Here is a 25,976-nt window from a genome sequence, read left to right as displayed (position 1 = left end):
AGCAATGCAACTGAAGTGGAATAAGTGGGGAGAGGGCAGAGATGGAGCTCAACTACTTCATGGCCTCAACTTAGTGAGACAAGTCCTTGTAAGAGAGATCAAGTTTTTAATGTCATAGGCCACGTCTGGCACAGACCTGGTATTCCCAAATGGTCAATGTTAACTCCCTAAATAGAAAAAAAAAAATCCGGAAGTTTCTAAAAATAAAAAGGCCTGCTAGTCAACTGAAATTTCTGCAGATGGCAGACACCTCTGTTCACCACTACCATACTTGAAGGACACAGGAGCAAACTTTCTGGAACGACAGCAGAGGAAAGGAAGAAATGAGGTGAGCAGAGGACATAGTTTTCTATCCCCCTTTTCAGAGAAAGATATCCCTACATTCGTCCAAAATAGAGTAGTTATCTTCCAAGAGGTAAACACAATTGTAGTGTAGTAAAGAGAACATGCACCAGACACAGCTGGATTCCTATCCTCAAATTATTTACTAGCTTTAAGAATTCAGGCACGGGCTGGCCCGTAGCTTAGTGGTTAAGTGCGCACGCTCTGCTACTGGCAGCCCAGGTTCGGATCCCGGGCGCGCACTGACGCACTGCTTCTCTGGCCACGCTGAGGCCGCGTCCCACATACAGAAACTAAAAGGATGTGCAACTATGACATACAACTATCTACTGGGGCTTTGGGGAAAAAAAAAGAGGAGGATTGGCAATAGACGTTAGCTCAGAGCAGGTCTTCCTCAGCAAAAAGAGGAGGATTAGCATGGATGTTAGCTCAGGGCTGATCTTCCTCACAAAAAAAAAAAAAAAAAAGAATTCAGGCAGTTACTCAACTTTTCTGTTCTGTGTTGGTAAAACCGTAGTACCTACCCCATATCTGTGAAAATTAAATGAGGTCAGGGCCGGCCCGTGGCTTAGCGGTTAAGCGCGCACGCTCCGCCGCTGGCGGCCTGGGTTCGGATCCCTGGCGCGCACCAACGCACCACTTCTCTGGCCATGCTGAGGCCGCGTCCCACAAACAGCAACTAGAAGGATGTGCAACTATGACATACAACTATCTGCTGGGGCTTTGGGGGAAAATAAATAAATAAATAAAAATTATAAAAAAAAAAAAGAAAATTAAATGAGGTCAGATCTGTTATATGGTGCCTAGTATTTAGCACTGAAAAAATATTGGTTCCACTTTCTACTCTTGCCCCTTTTCCTCAACTGCAGTAACAGATCCAGAGTAAAACATTTCATTGGCTATTTATTAGGCTGTATTCTTTGAGGGTCTTTAGCCATAATTAGTCAAAAATCTAATAAAGATGAGGTGCTGAGGGAGAAGCAAAAGTAGAGAGAGAAGTTTGGATGCAAGTAAGGCTCTTAATTTTTCTTTCTTTTTTTTTTTTTGTGAGGAAGATCAGCTCTGAGCTAACATCCGTGCTAATCCTCCTCTTTTTGCTGAGGAAGACCAGCTCTGAGCTAACATCTATTGCCAATCCTCCTCCTTTTTTTCCCCAAAGGCCCAGTAGATAGTTGTATGTCATAGCTGCACATCCTTCTAGTTACTGTATGTGGGACGCAGCCTCAGCATGGCCGGAGAAGCGGTGCGTCAGTGCGTGCCCGGGATCCGAACCCGGGCCGCCAGTAGTGGAGCGTGCCCACTTAACCACTAAGCCACTGGGCTTGCCCCGCAAGTAAGGCTCTTAAAAGGGCCCACACCAAAGGTTCCCAGCATCTCAAAAAAGTGATAGCAATGACTTTCAAGACTCAAGGATTAATCAGATTATGAAATAGTACATCTAATAAAATGACAACACAGTGACTAACAATGAAATTATTTTTTATCATTTTGGAGAAAGAAAGGGAAAAAGTCACACACATTAATAATCCATGATGCCAAGCTTCTGAGGAGTAAAAACTTCCCAGCTAGGAGGGATGTCTCCCTCAGTTTCTGTTTTATCAATATGAATAAAAAGTATGTGTTCCTTCACCAGCAAGTCCTGTACTCAGAAAGAACTGACCCAAGTCTGGGAGAACAACCAATTCAAGTGTGAAGGGTTGAAGCTTCCAAACACAGCCACTTTTCCTGTCATGCGTCTCCATCTCAGGGGTGACATGGCCACTGCCCAGGGAACCTGTAGCAAGGAATCCAGGGTGAAGCAGCAGCAGATGTCTACGAACACTATGTGGTGACAGTGGCTCACAGCCTCCAGACTCATAGCTCTGCGTGGTGGGCTTCTGCCTTCAACGACTCACTGGGCTTCATGAAGATGCCTTCCATGGCTCTCCAATAGTTGTTCTGGCTTGGCTGGGCCATGCCATGCACCTCTTTTTGCCCACTGATGGGTCGACCATATTGTTCTCCGGTGACAGACAGCAGAACCTCGGTGGAAGAATGCTTGAATCGCACCTCACCATCCCTCACCCAGTAGGGCCCATTACAGAGCACTGTCCAGTCATCCAGATAATCGCCTTCACCTTCCTCACCAAAAGCACTCACTTCCTGGAAGACACAGATGGTAGCAACATTAGCATGGCTGACATATAGGCTTGGAAAGGGGAGGGAGGCAAAGGGAAGAAAAATAACGTTACCCAAAAGTGAAAAATGAGAGGCTTTCCAGTGTTGTTTAAAAATAATTAAATAAAATAAACTGTGAAAAAAAGAAAAAAAAAAAGACAAAGGACAGGAAATCAGTTGCCATAATATTATGGTCCAAATACTTATTTTGCAAGTATTCCTATATTTGCCTCATGTTTTTTATTGTAGTCTTAAAATACTTTATAACTCTTGTTATTTGACTTTAAATATTCCTGCCTCATTCCTTTAACTATATTTTAAACGACCTGGTGAGAAACACAAGTTGGAAAGGGGATGGGCTCTGGAGACAGGCAGACCTTAAATGTCAGCTCCCTCTCTTCTTATGTAACTCCTTTGAGCCTTCATTTTTCTCCTCTATGAAATGATGACAATATCACCTTACAGAATAATTGTGAGAATGAAATAAATTTTAACTGAGCAAATTATAGCAGATTCTATCTTCCACTCCTCTTCTAATCCCATTCCCTTAAGGCCAAATATTCAGAGTTTCTATCACAATAAAAAAGTGACTGATTATTTCAGAAGTATATAATTTAAATACACACTATAGCTATACAATTTTAGATGATAAAAAGCAGTCATTTGGAAATCGAGTCTGTAAGACTGAAGGCAAAAGGAACTGCACATAATTAACAATTCTACTACTATACTTGTATACTAGAACTGAACAAGTAAGTAAATGGATGACAGTGCTGGGAGCCAGGTATCTCACTATTAGAGTGGGAATTTACAAATAAGCAAAGGGGGGAAGCTAGAATGATCTATGTGGTAATGGATTAGAGTTGGAGACATCAGTAAGAACTCATGTTTAACTTAATATTAGATACAGATAGTTACACATATGAACATTTATACAAAAGTGTATGTATACACACATAAATATCTTTGCTCTGTCAGGTGAGAGGGACTAAAAGAGACAATACCCCAGTAGCATCAAGCTCATGTAGGGCCCAGATCTTGGTTTCCAATACCATTCTCCAATAAGAGGAAGCAGGGCTTCTTGGAGAAACAGGTGTGGCAAGAAAGATACAAGATGAGCCTGGAATATCTTTTAGTGCCAGAAAGTAAGAAGTGTTAAAACACACCCACACATATACACTACAATGGGAGTATGTCAAATGGACATAAGAGACAAATGAAAGAGCTTCCAACAGCCAAAGTTGAAACAATTTGAGCAAGAAAATAAAAGACAGTGGTACTGAATTATAACTCAAAGTATAAAATAAATATCCATGAGTCCTTACTGATATAAATGATTGAACAAATAAATAGGAAAGATACAAATCTCCCATGCAGAAGAATTCCAAATAAATTATGTAGCTACTGCACCCTGAAGGAGAAGCATAACTCCATACTCCTTAAGTGTGGGCTGTGCATAGTGACTTCCTTCCAAAGAGTACAGTATGGAAAGGGGGAAAACGAGAAGAATAAGTTTACAGGAGAAGCCTGACAAACACTACTTCAGCCAGGTAATCAATAACAACAGTCATAAATTATGTAGATAGTGTGTACCCTTGATACTATGTGATAAAACAGCACTTTACCTCTGTTGTCTTCCTCCCAAAAACCTTTATAAATCCAGTCTAATCATGAGAAGAACATCAGACAAATTCCAATAGAGGAGCACTCTATAATATACCTAACCAGCACTCCTCAACTGTTAAGGTCATCAAAAACAAGAATCTGAGAAACTGTCACAGCCAAGATGAGCCTAAGGACACATGACAACTAAATGTAATGTGGTATCCTGGATGGGATCATGGAACAGAAAAAGGACAGCAGGTAAAAACTAAGGAAATCGGAATAATCTATGGACTTTAGTTGCTAACAATGTATCAATATTGCTTTCTTAACTGCAGCAAATTTACCATACTAATGTAAGATGTTAATAGAGAAAACTATGTGCAGAGTAGGGGTGAAAGGGAAGCAGTCATTATGGGTTCCACATCCCCCCAAAAGCTCAAGGCTTAAAAAAGTGGCACAATACCTAATTCATTTTCCTAATGTGGTTGGCATCATTAAAAAATAATAATTTTTATTGCAAGTTTGGAAAACATTGGGTTTCCTTATTGCAGGATTTATCAGGACAATTTATGATATGCTAATGTATACCTATTCTGTTTTTCTTCCTCATCTCTCGATTTGATCTAGATGTAAAGTGTCCATTTTGACTAGAAACAATTTCCTTCACACTTATAAGAAAGAGCCAATTCTCCAGGTCTGCACAAAAGAGAACATCTACACCTGAAAAAGAAAGGGCTAAGAACGAAGACATCAAACAACTGAGTAATGCACAGAGCAGCAATGAGCCAGAGGATGCCACCTCACCTGGTTTCCAGAAAGAGGTGAGGTGAAGTGGTGACTATGGAGGTTTCGGCCAGTGTTGACATGTGTCAGCCGGATGGGCTGGCCACATCTGATGGGGGTTCCCCTCTCACACACTGTTGCAGTCTTCCCCCGTATCCTCCAGTAACTATTGCTGTCATCCACAGAGGTTACACCTGTCACTGACTGCTGCCCACTACCTGCAGTCAAAAAAAAGAAAAGAGGGTGAGTTCAACCTGACCCCTCTCTTTCCTATGGTCAATAATGTGTCCTATATCATAACATAGTTTTGGAGGCGTGAGGAAGAAACCCTATGTTTGGTAATATTTCTTCTTCTACAACATTAAAATATATATATGAGAAATACTAGATGTATTTATGTAGTACTAGTTATTGTATGATAAACTATATTTAAGAGTGTAGTACCATATCAGAAAATCCCAAGAATTTGCAAGAAACGGCACTAAATAAATGAACATATGTAGTTTTTTTGAAGCACAGACAATGTTCATGTGTATATACTATCCTGGATAGCCCCTGGTATATGTCAGGTATCTAATCACATAATTTTAACATGTTTGTAATATTATTCAAATTTTTACCACATTTCACAATTAAAGTGAGACAAGTTTTTGCTGTCAACTTTAATTTAAACAACCATTACAGTTCCTGAATTCCGTTAAGTGACCCATCAATGTATTATAAAAATATTCTTAAGTCATCTAAATTTGACTAATACTGCCTAAACCTACAATTCTGCAGGTTAAAAGGTACTGGGTTAAACATGTAGCTACAGGCTTAAAAAAAAAAAAGGAAAATACACAAATAATAATTGCTAGCTAGCTAATGCATACTGAAAACGTACTAGGTGTCAGATACCAACCCATGCCTTTGGCCTGCATATTCTTATTTGATTCATGCATCTATTCTCTGACGTAGGTATTATTATTATTATTATCCCCATTTTACACTGGAGTGTTAGAAAGGCTAAATACTATGCCCAAGGTTACACAGGTCCAAGAGACAGTGCGGGGGTTTGAACCTAGGCTGCCTGATTCTAATACTCACACTCTTAACCACTCTACCACATGGCTTCCCACAAAGCTTTACTTTCTGTCAAGTTCCCCCAAATAGGCCACTCTCTCATATTAACTCCAAGGATATTCTCTTTCCTAGGCCTCATTCACTACTCAATTCTTTGAAGGCACTCTATGTTTTCCAGACACTTTCTTCAGTTACTCTCGCCTATTCCTCCCAGCTTTGCCTTCAGTCCCCTGGCCCTGCCTGACCACAGCCTTTTGATGACACTTCCTTTTCACCACTGAACACATTGTGCCTTGTACCACAGTTACCTGAGTGAATGTCTGTAGCTAAGTACACTACCAGCTTCTCTCTATTGCTTCTTCCCCTCAGCTCATAATGATTTTGTTACATCAAAAAAAAAAAAAAAAAAAAGGCAAACCAACCCTCCCTTCTTACTTCTGGTTATTGCCTTACAGCTTTCTTGGTCCTCACTGCCATACTTCACTAAATCATAGCCTACACTGTCTCCCACTTTTTCATTTTCTATTCAACCCTCCACTTCCTCTCCCATCCTTAAACCTTAGGATTACCCAGAGTTCGATCCCTGGACCTTATCTATTCTTAAATACTTGTTGGGAGTCAGGACAAAAGCATTTATAAGTGCTCCAACAAGTTTTTCAAGTGATTCAAATTGACACCAGATTGAGAACTACCGCTCATCCTGGGCAACCTCATTTACTCTTTCCACATTTTCAACCACAACCTGTACAGTGATGTTATACTTAACTCTGTATCTCAGGCTCAGCACAATTCTCTCTTCTGAGCTCCAGGCTGGACCTGGCTCTCATCTGGCTACCCATCAGGAACACTTGAACAGCTTTTTATTTTTTTTATTTTTTATTGACTGACTGACTGATTGTGAGGAAGATTAGCCCTGAGCTAACATCCACTGCCACTCCTTCTCTTTTTGCTGAGGAAGATTGGCCCTGGGCTAACATTCATGTGCATCTTCCTCTACTTTATATATGGGACGCCTGCCACAGCATGGCTTGATAAGCAGTGCATAGGTCCACGCCAGGGATCCTAACCTGCGAACCCTGGGCCGCTGAAGTGGAGCACTTGAACTTAACCACTACCCCACCAGGCTGGCCCCCTGAAGAGCTTTTTAGACCTACAGATTCCTACTGGCAGGCCTCTCTCCACTCACATTGTCAGTTAGTAGATCCAGAATAGGAAACTAGATCAAATTAAAAAGCAATAAGCCTGACACATAGTAGGTGTTCACTGAATGGTTGCTAGGATTATTAAGACATCCCAGGGACCCGCCCAGTGGTGCAAGTGGTTGGGTGTGTGCACTCCGCTGTGGTGGCCCAGGGTTCGCTGGTTCAGATCCTGGGCGCGCACTGATGCACTGCTTGGCAAGCCATGCTGTGTCAGCGTCCCATATAAAGTGGAGGAAGATGGGCACGGATGTTAGCCCAGGGCCAATCTTCCTCAGCAAAAAAAGAGGAGGATTGGCAGATGTTAACACAGGGCTGATCTTCCTCACACACACACACAAAAAAAGACACCCCAACAAGGATAACTCCTTCCTAGTTTAACTGGTCAGACACGTTTTGGGAATCAGGAACCAGAGACTAGCTCCTATCTGAGAGAACGCCTTCCTCTCTTAGCTAATAGCATCATCAGCCATCCAAGATAGAAATCTAGCAGTCATATTAGATGCCTCTCACATCTCACTAGCTGCACTTTGTTCTCTCTTTTTTGTCTTTGTTTTCTTGTAACTTGCTGACTGCTTCACTACTGTATCTAGAACAATATTAGGCATTTATTGGGAGCTCAATAAATCTATACTGAATGAATGAACCCACAAATAATTAATTATAAATGAACGCACAAACTAAGCATTTTCACTCCATATGTTTAAAAGCCCTCTAAACAGTTTCCTCTCCAATTCCAGTGAGTGCTTTAGTTTAAGCTCTTTAGAAGAAGAAAAGTAAGGTTTGAGTAAAAAGAGGCCAAACAAAAAGAGTTGACGAGCAAATGTAAGATGCAAAAGAGCTAGAAAATACGGTCATAGTCAAAGAGTAAGCTCTTGGAGTTCGAAACTTCAAAAATAACAGCACTTACTGTAATTTTCTACGTCTGTCTCTCCCGCACTGAGTAGTGCCAGCCTGGAGTTGCTGAAAGCGGGCTTTGAACCTGGATAGATTTGGCTCGAAGCCCGTCTTTGTCACTCACTAGCTGCAAGGCTTTGAGCATGGGATTTATTTCTGAGTCTGTTTCCTCATCTGTAACATGAGGATAACAATAGTCTCTACCTCGTAGAAATATTATAAACTTAAAAAAGTATCTATGTTATGCCCCCGGCATACTGCTCACCAGCGAAAAGCTGGTATGATGAAGATGCCTTTGGACAACTCAATTCTCCGACACTCCGCCTCTAGACCTCAGGAACCTCCCCCAGGCTCCCCTAACCTCCCCAGACCACACCCCTCAGATTTTCCCTAGGCCCCGCCCCCTCCGGAGCCTACCAGGCCTTCCCAGCCCACCCAAAGCCGGGAGGCAGTACCTGACCCATAGCGCACGTCGTGTGAGTGCAGTCTCACGTTGTGGCGCGTATTGAGTAGCTTCACCACAGAACCGCAGGTAACGACAGCCAGATTCGACGCTCCCACAGCACTCCACAAACCACCCAACAACAGCAGCGCTACCACAGCCATCTCTGCTGTACCGCAGAGCCCCTAGTGTACCACGAAAAACTCAGCCCCTCCCCGGAACCGGAAGTTGCAGGCGGAACCACAGAGAGAAGGACAAGAAGCCCGAGCCTGCTCTTTATGGTTCCTTTGGCTAGAGCGGCCTGAGGAAGCTGCTAGGCCTAGTTGCTTCCGATCCCCTCACTCTGTTCCCGGGGCTCTGTGATAGCTGCCTTCCAGAGCCGCTTCGGCCAGTTTTTGCAAGCCCTCGGACAAAGCCCCGATAGCCGGGTGGGAAATGAGAGCAAGAAATGGCCCGCCCACTTCCAGTGACAGGGAGCCGGAAGTGACGTAGCACGTTGACGCAGCAGCAGCGGCGGCGGTGGCGGCGGAGGGGCCGTGCGGTGGGTCCGTACTATCCTTTCCCAGTCTCGGTTCGACGACTCCATTTTCCTCGGTGGGGGCTTAGCGCGCCGGAGAAGCGGCGGGCCTCCGGCAGGTAAAGTTCGGACTGGAAAGCGTGTTCCTCGAATGCGTCAGGTGGGGAACTAGGCTCCTAGGGCCTGGTCCAGTAAGGGAAGAGGCAGTGGGGACCGTATGCGGGAAGAAGGAGGCCCTCGGCCTTCCTTGCTCTGTGAGGGAAAAGGAGGACGAAAGCAGCGTACTTGCTCAGAGTCACAGAGCTTTTCGCAATTCTTTGCCACCCAGAACCTGTGAATAGGGCGGTCTGTTGCATCAACAGGCTTTCTGGGATCTCGTCGCTCTCTCGCAGCTTCTGAAAATTGGGCCACGCGAAAGGATTGGAAATGGAAGGGACCTGGGGCTTCTGAGTCAGGATCAGGTGATCGAATTGTTTGTTCTAGGGATGTGAAAGCTACGGAGCTTTCAGCAGCCCTGCCATCAGGCTAGAGGGAGATGCCGAATTCCATCTTTTCCCATATTGTTGAATAATAAAATTAGAACTCTCCATAAATGGCTACATCCATCAAACGCCTACCTCAAATATCAGAATGGCCTATTAAGTCAAAAGTTTTCTTTTCTTCCAGTTTCTACCTTTTTCTCCAGGCACTCCCTTGAACCGCCTGGAGCAGTTCGTTTCCCTTGGTTGTTGCAAGAACTGATACTTATTTTTCTTTAGGAGGAGGCCTAGGCTCTCTGAAAATACTCCATGGAAATTCACTGTAATATCAGAAGTAGCAAGGGAGTTTTAAGTTACATCGCTGCTATTAATGAACATGGAGAGTGTAAACAATTTTGAATTTGATTAATTTCTTTGGGGAAAAAAGCTTGGTTTCACTATTTATCTGAAAGTTACTGGTTTTTAAGTCTTCAGTGTATTGATTACAAAGGTATGATTGCTCCCCCATCAGCTGTGAATATAGAGCCCTTTTCCATGACTTGTGTCCCTTCAGCCAGTACAAATCCATTCTTACTCAGTTGGCTTGTGTGGCTACTAGATTGGATTAGCATAGTATTGTCATCCCTAAGAGGTTTAAATCTCAAGAAGAGATTAATCATATCAGGAAGTAGTGCAGTCTGGAGAGGCTCGGTCACATTTTACAGTTCTCTCTCAGTAGACCCTCACAAGAAGGGAAGCCTACCCAGTGTGGTGGAGACCCAATATGGTCTTTGGAGGCAAATGTATTTGCCCTTGCTGTTATGTTCTTGGTCTCAGTAAATGGCACCACAATCAGAATCCTGTGTATAATCCTTGGATTCTTCTTTTCCATTATTCTCCATAAAATCTATCACTAAATCCTACCTCTCCATAAAAATCTGTTTCCATCGACGTACAACTTATGTTGTGGTATCCCTTTCATCCCTCTTCAACTACAGTCCTACTTTTTTGATTTCTGTTCGTAGGCAGATTTCTATCTGTGTCAACTTTCTCAACTTTTATTCATTCTTCAGCCTACACCAGTCTGGCTTCTCTTCTGACCACTCCGTTGAAATTGCTCTCATCAAGGTCACCAGTGACTTCTGTATTGCCAGATCCCGTGGATACTTTGTCTCATCTTCCTCAGTCTCTGGAGTATTCAACACAGTTTATTCTTTTCTTGAAGCTTCTCTTGGCTTCATTGACTCTTCACTCCTGAATTTTCTCCATTTCTCTGGCTGTTCCTTCTCAGTCTCCTTTGCTAGCCACTTCTGCTCTCTACCTAGTGCCTAAGGTTGAATTTCCTTCAGAGTTAAATTCTGGGTTCTCTTCATGCTGCTTTTAGGTGATCCAGTCCCATGGCTTTAATTACCCTCTGAAAACTGGCAACTCCCAAGTTCAAATCTCTAGCCCAGCCCTCTCTGTGTTCAAGAAGCACACACAGAATGCCTGTTTAATAGCTCCGTTTGGATGTCTCTTAGACATCCCAAACCTAACACAACAAAAAGAAAACTTTGGTTTTCCCTGTCGTCGTTCCAAACCTTGTCTTCCCTGTCTGACTAAGTGGTACTCTCATCTACGTGGTTACCAAAGCCAGATCTCTGAGAATCATATTGGATTCTACTCCCTTACTACCTACCTCCCCAAGTCTTTCAGTAAGTCCTGTCACTTCTACCTCCAAAATGTATTTCAGATCTGTCTTCTATTTTCCATCTCCACTGCTACCACCCTATTCCAAGCCACCATCATCTTTTGCCTGGGCTACCACAATAGTATCCTCGGTTTTCCCTGCTTCTACTCAGATCCCCCTCCAGTCCATTTTCTACATAGCAGTATCAGGTGAGGTCAGATCATGTCATTTCCCTACTTAAAATTCTCCAGTGGCTGTCTATGGGCTTCATAGCCCACTTGAGCAGGCCCCTCCCCCCCTCCCATTCTGCTGCCTTTACCATTCTCTGATGAGACACTGGCCTTAGGACATCACCTACCATATGCCAAGTTCTTGCCTACCTTTTATACCAGGAACCTCTTCCCTTGGCTCGGTATACTGTATCCTACCCATGCTTGACATCTCAGGCTAAACTCACCCTCTCAGAGGTGAAGGTGTTTATTTCCTTTTTAGCACTTATAGCAAGGTTTATTTATTTATTTATTATTTTTTGTGTGTGAGGAAGATTAGCCCTGAGCTAACATCTGCTGGCAATCCTCCTCTTTTTGCTGAGGAAGACTGGCCCTGGGCTAATATCCGTGCCCATCTTCCTCTACTTTATATGTGGGACACCTGCCACAGCATGGCTTGATAAGTGGTGCATAGGTCCGTGCCCGGGATCCACACCCGCAAACCCCGGGCTGCTGAAGCGGAGCACACAAACTTAACCACTATGCCACTGGGCCGGCCCCTAGTTTATTTTATTTGTTTGTGGTTTGTCTTTTGTGCCAGAATACAGGTGTCCTAGGGGCAGGGACTTTGTCTTGTACATGCCTGGCATGTAGTAGGCACTCATTAAATAAGTATTTGTTGAATTAGCAAGTAAGTTAAGTCAGTAATGCTTCTTATACCCTGGTTCTCTGCAGGGGCTTCCCAGTACCTTTTGGACAGAGTCCAAAATCCTCAACTTACCCTACCTATCCTATATGACTTCACCTCTGACTCATTATGAAACCTGCTCTCTCCCCCCAAACTAGCCCTCACCGTTCTTGCTGCAGAGCATCCTGGGCCTTCTGCTGGGAGCACTCTTCTCAAACACCACCACTCCTGGAACCACCTCCAAAGAAGCCAGCTCTTCGACTTAGCCAGTTCCTCCTCACTCTTAAGGTCTTCATTTAAAGTCAGTTCCTCAAAACCAGGTTAGAGTCCTTTATTACAGGCTTCTGTGGTACCTTTGTCATCAGTTCTTTAAAGACCCTCTGTACTTCTAGATTGGAGTCACCAAACTAAGGCTCCTGGGCTAAATTAGGCCACTCCCATTTATTTACATATTATCTGTGTCTCCTTTTGTGTCACAGTGGCAAATCTGGCCTTCTGTAGTTTGCTAGCCCCTGTGCTAGAGCAGGAACTGTATGTTCACAAGTGTGGGGCACAAGGCTCTGTAACTTACTCCCTCCCTGTGTTGCAGGGATTCTGAATCTGGTTACATATTTCAATTGTTTCTGCTCCTCTTTTGCCATTTCCTTGTTCCCCCAGGAAACAAGGAAAGAAAAGGGATAAGTAATATTTTTAAATTACTTATTATGTTAACCATTATTAACAATAATGCTTTTTATACCCTGGCATTGAAAAGATTCTAAGAGTGTTATTTGCTGTAAATAAGGTGTGCATGTTAAGATGGTTATAGGTAGGATTAATCTTGCCTGTAGTTTAACGTCTTGACTTGGTGTTATTAGGATTTTTCATAACAGAGTTCTGAATCGCAAATTTAAAAGAACTTGTCCTAAGTGGACTCTGAATACTTTTATTTATTAAACTTATAGGTTTTTGGATTCCAGATTGGGTAGTCACTCATGAATACCTTTGGAATAGCCCTAGGCCCTTGCTCATAAACTACAGAGTGTCTTGTAGTTTAAACTCCACACCAGACTTCTGGGGCTTTTCCCCAGACTGCTAGGCCCTTTCAAACCTAAGCCTTTGCTCATGTTGCCTTTTTCCAGACTATCTTCTTAACTCCTCTCAACTCAGGCATCACTTTTTCTGAGGCATTCTCTGACCTGTCTCTTCATATTGCTCTCATAGTCCTGGTACATAACTATCATATAACATTTATTATGCTTTGTTGTAACTTTATTCACAGGTTTTTTAAAATTTTTATTTATTTACTTTTGTGAAGATCAGCCCTGAGCTAACATCCATGCCAATCCTCCTCTTATTTTTTTTGCTGAGGAAGACTGGCCCTGGGCTAACATCCGTGCCCATCTTCCTCCACTTTATATGGGATGCCACCACAGCATGGCCTGACAAGTGGTGCCTCGGTGCCTGCCCGGGAGCCGAACCCGGGCCGCCAGCAGCAGAGCGCAGGCACTTAACCAGTACGCCACGAGGCCGGCCCCTACTGGTTTATTTTAAACAGTAAATGTTAATTGAAGCTGCCAGTGGAGGGAATTAACAAACATCTCTTTTGCTCTGGTCGCTTTTTAATTGCCTCCTACATCATCTTGTTCAAAGGGAGGGCTGAGGGCCTCCCCTGTGGCAATCTGATCCCAGCTCCATTCCTTTTCCAGAGAATGTCATGGTAACCGCCAGCCTCTCCCTCAGAGCCACATCTTGTACTGTATCTGTGCTTCCGCCTGGAGAAACCTTCCCCCTTCACCACCCCACTCCCCTTCTAGATCTATTTTAGAAGCAAATTTAACTTACATTCTGAATATGGGGAAAATTCGAGAGCGTAAGTACTAAATACAAACTCCAAACTACATCAGGATCATCTCAGATATCATACATTAATAATATTCATGTACTCATAAATAGTGTTTTTGTTCTGGAATAGTTGCTGCTTGCCAACCTCGGCCTGCAGTGCTGCTGCAGCACCCTCTGCACATCTAGCTCCGCAAGTTGCAGCAAGTCAGGATTGCTTCTCGCACACCTCTTTTAACTGGAAGTCTTGGCAGTGAGCTAGATTGGAGGCATTCCCCAGCTATAGCACAACATGTACTTTAGTGCTAACCTAGGGAATGGGAGAAAAGCTGTATGCAGCACAGAACACCAGCTGCCCCCTGGATGGAAGAAAGCTGTTGTTTTCATCAGGTAGGCTGTCTGTTTCTCTCTGTTAAGTAGGCTATAGACTCATCTGGTCTGCAGGAGCTGGCATTTAATGTGAAGATGTTGAGGCCTTACAAGGCTGAATTTGTGGGTCTGATAGCCTAATTAAAGCAAGCTATGTGTGGGGGCTGCCGTACCCAAATCTATTTTTAATGGCTCAGTTCAGAGCTGGGGGGGTGGGTGTCAAAATTAGAGCACCAGATTTAATTGGCAGAAGTTTTAGCTACTCACTTTTGGCAGTACTCCAGCTAAATGACCTTAAGGATACTGATCTTGGGGAAAAAAGGGCATCAGTCTAACCCCAGGGCTTCCTATATCACCACCTGACGGGGCCTATACAATGGTATAGTATAGTGGCTCTCAAACTTTTTGATCTCAGGACCCTTTATACTCTTAAAAATAATTTAAGGGGGCCGGCCCGGTGGCGTAAGCGGTTAAGTGTGCGCGCTCCTCTGCGGCGGCCCGGGGTTCGCCTGTTCAGATCCCAGGCATGCACCGACGCACTGCTTGGCAAGCCATGCTGTGGCGGCGTCCCATATAAAGTGGAGGAAGATGGGCACGGATGTTAGCCCAGGGCCAGTCTTCCTCAGCTAAAAAAAAAAGGAGGATTGGCAGATGTTAGCACAAGGCTGATCTTCCTCAAAAAAATTAAAAAATTAAAAAAAAATAATTTAAGATTCCAAAGACATTTTGTTTATGTGAGTTATATCTAGTGATATTTATGAGATTTGTATATATTTGATATTTATCAGATTAGAGATTAAAACTGAGACATATTGTCATTTTAAAATAATAATAAGCCCACCACAAAAAAGTAATCATTTTGCAATACACCAGTATATCAAATCAGCACATTATACACCTTAAACTTACACAATATGTCAGTTATTTCTCAATAAAACTGGGAAAAAATAATAAACCCACTACAGTTTAACATAAATACTACTTTTTATGAAAAACAACTATAATCTTCAAAACCCAGAAAATGTAGTAAGAGTGGCATTGTTTTACTTTTTTTTTTTTTTTTGGCAAATCTTTTTAATGTCTGCCTTAAGAGAATACAGCTGGATTATCATATATGCTTCTGTATTCAATCTGTTGTCATACTATACATCATATAACCTTTGGAAAACTCCACTGTACCCTCACAAGAGAAAGGAGGAGATAGTCCCTGGACCACACTGAGAACTACTGATATAGTCACAGAACACTGTGACTTCTGAGTCAGACAGACCTTAACTCAAATCTCAGCTCTTGCGGTTGATGGTTGTGTCGCCTTGAACAAGTGACTTCATCTGTCTGAGTATTTCCTCCTTTGTTGAGAGAGAAGCCTGCTGTAATTCATAGGACAGTGTAGGGGTTAGTAGGATATTTGTTAAGTGTCTGGAACTTGGTAGGTGTGCAATAAATATTATACCTCAGCGCACATTTTTTTTAATTGCTTAGAGTACCCAGGAAAGGCCTATTTTAGTTTTGGTTGGGTTTTGTGTGAGTGTTGTGGGTTGGTTTGTTTGTTTTCCGGTTCTCTTCCTGTGCCTGCTGTATACGTACGTGATAATACATAAAATTATTTTATGGCCCTTATTTGTTTTCATATCTCTCTCCCTCTATCAGAAGTCAACTCCTTGAGAACAATCCTGTTTCTCTTCAGATCTCCAGCTCCTAACAGAGCGTATGTACATGGTAGGCATTCAGTGGAGTTTGAAAAGAATAGTATCCTGAAACCTCAGCCTAAAATTGAACATAAGACAATATCATTACCCCTCCCTTTCCACCAGAACTCAGGATCTTTACTTGTGCTTCTTTGAGCTCAGTTAATCTTAAGTTAATTGGTTATGGTATCAGTTGATATCAGTAAGGGTAATTTTCAGAAGAATTAGAGCCACAGAACTTAAGGCTCCTTCTAGAGCTCAGACCATTTCAAGTAGCTGTTAATTCCCCTTCTCTTCTCTCCCATCCCACTGCTATCTTTCACTGGGAAGATGGCAACAACATGAAAAAGTAAGTAATTGATTTAACAGATACTTAGCAGTTGCTGTATTGTACAGAGCACCTAGAAGGATATAGCTTATCTGGTACAGAATCACAAAGTGCCTTGTAATGCCTCTCACATTGCCATTTATGTTTTCATGGTTTTTATTAGCTGTTCAATTGAATATGGTCTCTAACATCCAGAAGCTTATAGTCTAAGTGGGGAAAGTGGACATATACCCAGTGGACCATAATTCAGGATAGGTGAGGAGTGATGCTGAGTTTATCAGCTGCCAGCTTTGGGATTCCAGAATGGAATCTTGATGTTATGATTTGGGTGATGTGTGCTGTTTGTTAAAGTCCTGCTCGAGGCCCAGGAAACTCCATGTTATGGTTCTGAGGTTCTCCATTGCCATTTCCAGTCTTTGGATGAGTCTGAAAACAAGGAAGTAGAAGGCAAAGTTGGGTTTCTTTTTTTTCATTTTTTTCCTGAGGAAGATTCGTCCTGAGCTGACATCTACTGCCAATCTTCCTCTTTTTGTAAGTGAGCTGCCGCCACAGCGTGGCCACTGACAGACAAGTGGTGTAGGTCCGCACCCGGGAACTGAACCTGGACCACTGAAACAGAACATGCTGAACTTAACCACTAGACCACCAGGGTTGGCCCTGAAGTTGGGTTTCATTGGTACAAAATTACAAAATGCTAAGGAAAATTAGGCCTAGGATTCAAATCCAAACTCAGTTAACATTTAATGAAACAGTAAACTAGATTCTTTTCCCATGTCACGTAATAGTCTCAACTACCCTCGAGGTACGTAGTGCTGTTGCCATTTTCCAGACAAAGAAATTAATATTCAGACACATTCAGTAATTTGCTTAAGTTTATATACGTGGGACCAGGATTTGATCACTACTCTTAAGCCCAACAATCTTTGCGTTTATGTTGGCCTTTATTTTGTAGGCCATGGAAATCTCTTTCAAATGTTTTCTTTGCTGGGAAGGTAGATGATAAAAGTAGAGTTATGGTTCTAATATTTCGAAAGAGGCCCCTTCTCCATCCAAATACTCGCAACCACTACTCACAAAAGTGGGCTCAAGTTCATGAAATGTTGTTCAATTTATTGAAAAGGATTTTCCTTTTGATTCTGCCTATAGCTAGGTATAGTGTATATGAAAGTGCCTGTCATTAAGTTGGCACTTACTGTTTGCCAAACTTTGTATGAGTGAATCACATAATCTCACTACTGCCATATCCCTACTTAAATGATTATTCCTACACTAATCTCTTTCCTCATCTGCCCATTCCTGCTTCCAAGTGGTAAGTGAGATAAAACTCTTTGGGAAGTGAGATGGTATATATAGAGAAGTCAAGTATATGTAATTGCCTTTTTGAAGGTACACATGAGAGGAGCAACCATGGGAGGAATGGAAAATGGAAGAGATGGAGCCATCTGAGTCTTACTCTCTTCTCCCCAGGTGGAAATGATTGAGTGGGCAGAGCGGTGGCATGTGGCTAAAAGGCTGTTTGTGGAAAGGTTTAAGGGCCCTGTGTAAAGTCATGTGTCTTATTTTTTATCCCCATCTTCCTTATTTCCCTTGTCTTCTTCAGGCGGGCTCTGAGAAGCTGCAGCAATGTCTGATTTTGTGGAAAGTGAGGCCGAGGAGTCAGAGGAAGAATACAATGATGAAGGCGAGGTGGTGTCCCGGGTCACCAAGAAATTTGTGGAAGAGGAGGATGACGGTGAGGAGGCCCCAGCCTCAAGCTTCTCCCCACTATTGCTAAGCTTTGGATAGTTGGATTCTTGCTGATGAGAGGCTCAGACTGAGCACAGAAGTTATCACACATGAGGTACCAGCTTGAGAATTTTCAGTCACTCATAGAAAATATTTACTGAACATCTGTCTGCTATAAGCCAGGCAGTGTGCCTGGAACTAGGAATATAAAATAAAGACCTACCTGTTATGGAGTTTACATTAGTGGGAGGGGACAGCCAGTAAACCACTAAATACGTGTGTAATGTTTCCCTCTTTTAGAGACCTAGAAGTGTTGTTATTTATGCACCCAGTTTCCTAGTTCTCTGGCCAAACCCAACCATTAGGATCATCAGCAGAGTAGAACAATGAAATCGCTTTAAAGGTGGGAAGGGAAATGTAAGTTTTATCAAAAGAATTATGGATGAAAGAAGGAATATAGCTGCAGAGTTTATGAACTGAGAGGGAAAAAAAGGTTATTGGTGGCTGTAAACCCTGTATCAATGATTTTGAAAGAACCGAAGTAATTAGAAAGATCATCTTGCCTAAGGCAGATGGTGAATGTAGAAAAGAGATAGTGCTTTCCAGATGCTGCTGCTCTTAAGTCAGTGGTCATGTTTTTGCATTTTTAGATTAGGCAGAAGAGTAACATGGCACCCAGGTCATTAGGTTCAGAGCAGATGGAGAATCATGGTAAAGCAGGTAGCCCTGCCCCACCCCTAGCCTGTTTCCCCAACTCCATGCCTCAAACATGCATGTTTTCCAGATGAGGAGGAGGAGGAGGAGAACCTAGATGATCAGGATGAGCAAGGCAACCTGAAAGGCTTTATCAATGACGATGACGATGAAGATGAAGGGGAGGAGGATGAGGGTAGTGACTCTGGGGATTCAGAAGATGATGTTGGCCACAAGAAGAGAAAACGCAGTGAGTAGTCTCTCCTCAGGTCAAGTGAGGCTGGGGTGGAAGTTGCAGTGGAGATGGGTCCTCTCCATCATCAGGAGTAACACTTTGTTTTCTCCAGCATCTTTTGACGACCGCCTGGAGGATGATGATTTTGACCTCATTGAGGAAAATTTGGGTGTCAAAGTCAAAAGAGGAGTAAGTGTCATTTCTTTTGTCTCTGTCCTTGGGAGTGAAAGAAAAAACCCTTGAAATTCAGTGAGTCCTGGGGGAGGAGGCACATCTGGAACAGTTCGGAGAACATCAGAGAAGAGAAAGTTGCTCAGTATTGTGCTGTGGAGCCTAGATTTGCATCCCAGATCTGGATGCCTCTCACATAAAGGCTTGTCAGAGTTTCAAGGGTGGGCCTCGGGGCTGAAAGAGCATCACTTAATGTGTTCTTTCCCGCTCCCTTGGTCAGCATGACTGTGGTGGGAAAATGGGAGTGAGACTGGTGAGCAGGCATCCTTATGCCAGTCCCCTCAGACCCTGATGAGGCAGGTTTTCCCACCCCTAGCAAAAATACCGACGTGTCAAAAAAATGTCAGATGACGAGGACGACGATGAGGAGGAATATGGCAAAGAGGAACATGAAAAAGAGGCTATTGCAGAGGAAATCTTCCAGGATGGGGAAGGGGAAGAAGGGCAGGAGGCTGTGGAGGCCCCCATGGCTCCTCCAGAGGAGGAGGAGGAAGATGATGAAGAGTCAGGTATGTGGCATCAGGCAGGGAGGCCAGTGTTTGGATGGGTGTTGGGATTTCCTAGCCCCTAGGAATAGGATGGGAAACCATTCTGCAGCTACAGGCTCCCAGCATTTGACACAAAGAAGTTCCTCTTTAGGAGCCTCCTTATCTTCTCCTCACTGGCCACTCACATAGTAGGAACTAAAACTATTCCGTCCTGGCTCATCCCCTGCCTCTGAGCACTAACCTCTCGCTTCCCTACTCAGACATTGATGACTTCATCGTGGATGATGATGGACAGCCTCTGAAAAAACCTAAGTGGCGGAAAAAGCTTCCCGGATACACAGATGCGTGAGTGGGGTCTGATATGAGGTGATGATCAAGGCATCTGAGTGGACCCAGTCAGGAAGGAGGAGATCAGAGGCCTCTGCCAAAAATGGAACATGCCCAGCTCTCAGCCATTTTTCTTCCCTGGCTTAAATAGCCTTTACTAGGCAGTGATTTCAGACTGCTCTTAGAATCCCTGAGACCTCTCTTTGCATTCTAGGGCCACTGTGGGATTAGGGTGGAGTCACACTTGGGCAAGGCTCCAGCCTCCCTCTTCCACCTGCAGCTCCATCGTTATTTGTTTATATATTGGCCTTCTAAATATATTTTTGTTGGAAGAAAGCTTTTGTTCTAAGGGAATACTGTAATGCTTTAGCAGAAGATGGATTCACTGAGCAAGATATGAACCCATCCTCCCTGTTGCTGTTTGATCCCTGTCACTGGAATGTGCCAAAGATGGGCTTTTTATCCCCCATAAATAATAGTTTCCCCAGAAATATCCCCCAGATAAGCCTTTATTCCATAGTGAGTATGCTTTTTTTTAATTTACCTCTCTCTTAACCTTAGTTCCTTTGGGGCAATTAATGGATCTGTGCAGGGGCTGCATTTCTCTGCTCTCACCAAAACCTGGGCCAACTACCTCTTGCTCTCACCCACAGGGCCCTGCAAGAAGCTCAGGAGATTTTTGGTGTGGACTTTGACTATGACGAATTTGAGAAATACAATGAGTATGATGAAGAACTGGAGGAAGAGTATGAGTATGAGGACGATGAGGCCGAGGGTGAGATCCGAGTGCGCCCCAAGAAGACCACCAAGAAACGTGTGAGCCGCAGGAGCATCTTTGAGATGTACGAACCCAGCGAGCTGGAAAGCAGCCACCTCACAGATCAGGACAATGAAATCCGAGCCACTGACCTGCCTGAGAGGTTTCAGGTAAGAAACCGCCTGCCTCTCTCTGTCCTTCTGCCAATCTGTCATCACCTGCCCTGAGCCTCCTTGCTACAAGGGTTGTAGCAGAGAAAGTTTGATATCCAATGGTATCAAGGAAGTTGGCTTTGAACCCCATCTGACCACAGGGTACAAGGAGTCCAGCTCTTAGAGGAGGGAAGATAAACTCTCACGCTGCTTACGGTTTTTGAAATGGCACTCTTTCTTTAGCAAATATATGAAGTGCCTACTTCTTACCAGGATGACACTTTTCCAGAAGGTACTGGAAATGTGTGCCTGTGGAGCACATGTTTTTGTCCGAAGTGGCGTTATGTTTTATGTGGGATGCAAGATAAAGGCAGTCTCACGCTGTTGTCTCATCCTGTGCAGCTTCGCTCCATCCCAGTCAAGGGGGCTGAAGATGATGAGCTAGAAGAAGAAGCTGACTGGATCTACAGGAACGCCTTTGCCACACCAACCATTTCTCTGCAGGTACCCAACAAAATATCCTTATGTTTTGAATGAACGAGAAGCCGCTTCATCAAGATGAGGAGCCGCACCTCCCTGGTCCCAAACATCTGTGTGCCTTGTACAGAACATTATGTGTATGTGAAGGTGTATGAGAGATTTTTCTAGATTTCATCTGATAAGATCATCCTGTTAACTTGAAGCAGTTTCATATGTGGTAAGACAAGGCAAGTAACAGTGTTGTTGCTGTTCATTTTTTCTTCCGACTGTAGGAAAGCTGTGATTACCTAGACCGAGGGCAGCCAACCAGCAGCTTCAGTCGAAAAGGGCCCAGCACAATTCAGAAGATTAAAGAGGCGTTGGGCTTCATGCGAAATCAGCATTTTGAGGTAGCACCTCAAGCTCTAGTGGCCTGTTGGTTAGAAATTCAGCTCGGGGATGAGGGAAAAGGTAGCTTCCTAAGTCAGGTGAGGAGCCCCCTTCTCCTATCCTCAGCGGTGGTCCCTTGACTCGAGAAGTGTGAAGACCAAAGGAGATGCTAACGATGAAGAGAACGATGCTACCCTGTCTGTAGCATTATCCTCCCCTATGGGGGAGAGCATATGCCCTGGATGGGTTTGTGAGGGAGGCCAAGCCTCCAACTGTGGAATTTCCTGGAGGTATTTATCCCTCTGGCAAAGGGGATCCTTTTTTTTTTTTTTTTTTTTTTTAAAGATTTTATTTATTTTTCCCCCCAAAGCCCCAGTAGGTAGTTGTATGTCATAGCTGCACATCCTTCTAGTTACTGTATGTGGGACGCGCCCTCAGCATGGCCGGAGAAGCGGTGCGTCAGTGTGCGCCCGGGATCCGAACCCAGGCCGCCAGCAGCGGAGTGCGCGCACTCAACCGCTAAGCTATGGGGCCGGCCCGCAAAGGGGATCCTTGGAGACGTTTTCTCTTTGGTTGACTGCAGTTTCTTTGCCACCCTAGGTGCCTTTTATTGCCTTCTACCGAAAAGAGTATGTGGAGCCTGAGTTGCACATCAATGACCTGTGGAGGGTGTGGCAATGGGATGAAAAGGTAATGGATCCACACCCCCCAAGGGGTTGAGGGCTGGATTGGGCACCAGTACTACCAGGGCCCAAGCTCTCCTCTAAGTATCAGGTGGCAGCCCAAACCCCCCAGGCCTGTCAAGCTTCCCCCAGGGTCTCCTGGTAAGGAACAGAGCAGCCTTGGGTCTCCAAGGCTGAACACCAGCCCTTACTCCTGCCCTGTACTGTCCTAGTGGACCCAGCTGAGGATCCGCAAAGAGAACCTAACACGGCTATTTGAGAAGATGCAGGCTTATCAGTACGAGCAAATCTCTGCTGACCCTGACAAACCCCTTGCTGATGGCATCCGGGCTCTGGACACCACCGACATGGAGAGGTAGCATATGCAGGGTTTATTCCACTTACGGGAAGCCCTCAGACCAAGGCAGGCCCTCCAGGAGCAGCATAACCTTGCAGAATTCTCAGCACAAGACCCATCTCTTAGAAACCCAATTTGTGAACACATCAAAAGTGATCTTTCTGACAGGCAAATTCATGGTAGTTATCCATATTGGTATAAAAGGTTAAAAGGATCAGATAGTCATGTTTGCTGATCTGTATATTCCCTGTATATAAAGCTACATGGGAAAGCAAATTATAACCAGAAAGTAGCTTGGTGAGCCTGGAATCAGACTGGGGTGTGGGAGGGGAGCAGATCATTTTAGCGGCCAGTGTCCTGAAGCTGGGGAGGAGGGACAAGGACTACCTCAGTGACTCTAAACTTTGCTAGAGACACGCTACCTTGTCTGCCTCTCCCCTTTTGTTTCTATTTCTAACAACCACCGACCACCATTTGTTTGACCTGTTCTTTGTTTAAGACGTCTTGGTTGCAATTGTCAATGGTCTGGGGCCATTATGTGTCTCTAATAATTGGAGAATACAGGCACCCATCCGAGTTGGGATCTTGCCTCATGGAAATTGGACCTCTTGTAGCAGAACTGGGACACACCCTTCCTCGGTGACAATTGAGGTCTTGTGTCCCTTCCCTCCAGACTCAAGGATGTACAGTCAATGGATGAGCTGAAAGATGTCTACAACCATTTTCTGCTTTATTATGGTCGTGACATCCCCAAGATGCAGAATGCCGCCAAGGCCAGCCGCAAGAAGCTGAAGCGTATAAGAGAAGAGGGAGATGAAGAAGGTGAGTGCTCGAAAAGAAAACTCAGGAGGCTTGATGGCCATGACATTTCCAAGTATGCCCTTGGCTGAGTGCCCTTTGGGCTTCTCTACATGTGTCAGATCCTTGGGAGTGATAGGATACTAAAGCACTGATTCATGTTTTCTTCCTAGGTGAAGGTGAGGAGGCAGAAGATGAGGAGCAGAGGGGGCCAGAGCTCAAGCAGGCTTCCCGCAGGGACATGTACACCATCTGCCAGAGCGCTGGGCTAGGTAAAAGCTAGTTGCTTTAGGACCTGGGCATTCTAGCCTTGAACAAGGGGAGTTCCCTGATAGTCACTAGTGGGTAGGAAGAGGACTTAAAGGATAGCTGAGTGAATCACCGATCCGATTCTGAACACTTGCTCCCATAACACACACACCCCACAATAATGGTCCAGTCTCTCCCTAAATTCCTGAAGGAATGAGGAACTCACATGTCAGGGGGAGGGAGTCTGTCCTACCTTTAGGAAGTTCTTTTATTAAACTGTGGCTTCCTCATTAGTTCTGAGCCCAGGAGTCACGTAGAAAATTTCTGTTTCTTCTGCCTCGTAACAACCCATCAGGTGTTTAAAGTCAGTTTTTTCACTGTTCTTTGTAAGACCTGGTCCTGCTCATTCCTGACCCCTTTAAAGCCTGGTGCCCAGAAGTGCTGCTCTAGACTCTGAGAGCCAAGAGATTTGTTAGCCCAGCTGTTGGCTTACCTTTCACTTTCCTGCTTTAGATGGCCTTGCCAAAAAGTTTGGGCTTACTCCTGAGCAGTTTGGGGAGAACCTCCGGGACAGCTACCAGCGGCACGAGACAGAGCAGTTTCCTGCAGAGCCCTTGGAGCTGGCCAAGGATTATGTTTGCAGGTAGGCATGCAGCAGGTAGCTGGCGGGAGGAGGGGCCTGACGGCAAAGATGCCGTCATCTTGCAGCTCCCTCGTTTTCCCCACAGCCAGTTCCCTACACCAGAAGCTGTGCTGGAAGGTGCCCGCTACATGGTAGCCCTGCAAATTGCCCGAGAGCCCCTTGTCCGACAGGTGCTGAGGCAAACTTTCCAGGAGAGAGCCAAGCTAAATATAACCCCCACCAAGAAAGGTAGAAAGGTGAGCTGGGTGAAGGGCTTTGATCCAACATGTGGCCCAGCTCTCTGATTGAACTGAGTTTCTTGCCTTCACATTTAACTGAGCTATCTGCCTGAGAGCAGAGAGGCTGTCTTTTCTCCCAGGGTCAAGCCCAGCCTGTGCATAGGTTGATGATTCCCCCTTGATGTGTACAGGATGTGGATGAGGCCCACTATGCTTACTCCTTCAAGTACTTAAAGAACAAGCCTGTTAAGGAACTGAGAGATGACCAGTTCCTCAGGATATGCCTGGCTGAAGATGAAGGGCTGCTCACCATTGACATCAGCATAGATATGAAGGGAGTAGAAGGGTAAGCAAAGCTCTTGGGGGGAGGGCTCTTTGGGGAGGGCTTGATGAGGCATCTGTGGGAGGGAGGGGTCGCTGAGAACTGTGAACCACAATTTCAGAATTGAGCAAGCCATTGTCCCTGGCTCACTCACAGTGTTCATGGACCTTTGGGCATCACCTTTTCTCCATCCCTGACACCACAGCGTTGTCTCTCCTCAGCTATGGCAATGACCAGACATATTTCGAAGAGATCAAGCAGTTTTACTACCGAGATGAGTTCAGCCACCAGGTGCAGGAGTGGAACCGGCAGCGCACCATGGCTATCGAGCGAGCTTTGCAGCAGTTCCTCTACGTGCAGATGGCCAAAGAGCTCAAGAACAAGCTGCTGGCTGAAGCCAAAGAATATGTCATAAAGGTGAAGTTGGAAACTCATGGTCTTTAGTCGTACAATTTCCCCAAACTAGAGCTGAGAGTGATGAAACTGCTTAATAGTAGTCCCATAGCTAATGGTGAAACACTGGGGGCAGGCAGAGTGTAATCTGAGAGGGAGTACAAACAAGGCCACTGGTCACTCCAAGACCTCCCCAGTTGAGGAGGCTCTTCCCTCCCACCCTCTTCTCCCATCCAAACATTCTTTGTTTATATTGCTGTCCACTGTGTACACTCCTGTAATGCAAGGTATGCCTTCAGGTTGTAAGCCTGCCAAGGGCTAGGAACGTGTGCGTATATGAATACAACATTTGCATATGTGTGCTGCATCTGTTTCTTTAGCACACTTGGCGAGCCTGATGGCCATAGTGTCTGGTGTATCTCCTCCCCAGGCCTGTAGTCGAAAGCTCTACAACTGGTTGAGGGTGGCACCCTACCGGCCAGATCAGCAGGTGGAGGAAGACGATGACTTTATGGATGAGAACCAAGGGAAGGGCATCCGAGTCCTAGGCATTGCTTTCTCCTCTGCCAGGTAACTGCTTATTCCTGCCTGCCCAACATCACCCCTTACCTGACCTCCTAATCTCGTTTGTCTCTTACTCAT

The 25,976-nt window shown here is 44.6% G+C and overlaps 2 protein-coding genes across 8 annotated transcripts in view; one reads left to right on the top strand and one right to left on the bottom strand.

Moving 5' to 3' along the window:
- Nucleotides 1–1,804: 1,804 nt before the first annotated feature.
- Nucleotides 1,805–8,774, bottom strand: SDF2 (stromal cell derived factor 2). The gene is made up of 3 exons (XM_058560269.1): nt 8,501–8,774; nt 4,909–5,105; nt 1,805–2,484 (listed from the first exon to the last, which is right to left on the bottom strand). Exons 1-3 carry the CDS (start codon nt 8,649–8,651, stop codon nt 2,197–2,199), a joined length of 636 nt encoding a protein of 211 aa, XP_058416252.1. The 5' UTR covers nt 8,652–8,774; the 3' UTR covers nt 1,805–2,196.
- A 195-nt stretch (nt 8,775–8,969) lies between these two features.
- The window catches only part of SUPT6H (SPT6 homolog, histone chaperone and transcription elongation factor), a 32,288-nt gene continuing 15,281 nt past the window's right edge, over nt 8,970–25,976 (top strand). For 2 of the 7 annotated variants that reach the window (XM_058560265.1, XM_058560259.1), the window contains exons 1-18: nt 8,970–9,123; nt 17,835–17,966; nt 18,744–18,902; nt 19,000–19,076; nt 19,435–19,627; nt 19,867–19,951; nt 20,587–20,860; nt 21,245–21,346; nt 21,595–21,711; nt 22,292–22,381; nt 22,587–22,729; nt 23,385–23,533; nt 23,683–23,781; nt 24,272–24,401; nt 24,487–24,637; nt 24,811–24,965; nt 25,163–25,358; nt 25,765–25,904. In XM_058560265.1, coding sequence (XP_058416248.1) covers nt 17,858–17,966; nt 18,744–18,902; nt 19,000–19,076; nt 19,435–19,627; nt 19,867–19,951; nt 20,587–20,860; nt 21,245–21,346; nt 21,595–21,711; nt 22,292–22,381; nt 22,587–22,729; nt 23,385–23,533; nt 23,683–23,781; nt 24,272–24,401; nt 24,487–24,637; nt 24,811–24,965; nt 25,163–25,358; nt 25,765–25,904 — 2,369 coding nt within the window. In that variant the 5' untranslated portion in view covers nt 8,970–9,123; nt 17,835–17,857. Of the gene's footprint in view, nt 9,124–12,186; nt 12,349–14,163; nt 14,240–15,914; nt 15,938–17,620; nt 17,702–17,834; nt 17,967–18,743; nt 18,903–18,999; nt 19,077–19,434; nt 19,628–19,866; nt 19,952–20,586; nt 20,861–21,244; nt 21,347–21,594; nt 21,712–22,291; nt 22,382–22,586; nt 22,730–23,384; nt 23,534–23,682; nt 23,782–24,271; nt 24,402–24,486; nt 24,638–24,810; nt 24,966–25,162; nt 25,359–25,764; nt 25,905–25,976 lie in introns of those variants that run through there. The other 5 variants (XM_058560261.1, XM_058560264.1, XM_058560260.1 and 2 more) reach the window with 5 other exon arrangements.

Source organism: Diceros bicornis, chromosome 18, assembly GCF_020826845.1.
Source record: "Diceros bicornis minor isolate mBicDic1 chromosome 18, mDicBic1.mat.cur, whole genome shotgun sequence".
NCBI lineage: Eukaryota > Metazoa > Chordata > Mammalia > Perissodactyla > Rhinocerotidae > Diceros > Diceros bicornis.
This window is presented reverse-complemented; position numbering and strand designations above follow the sequence as displayed.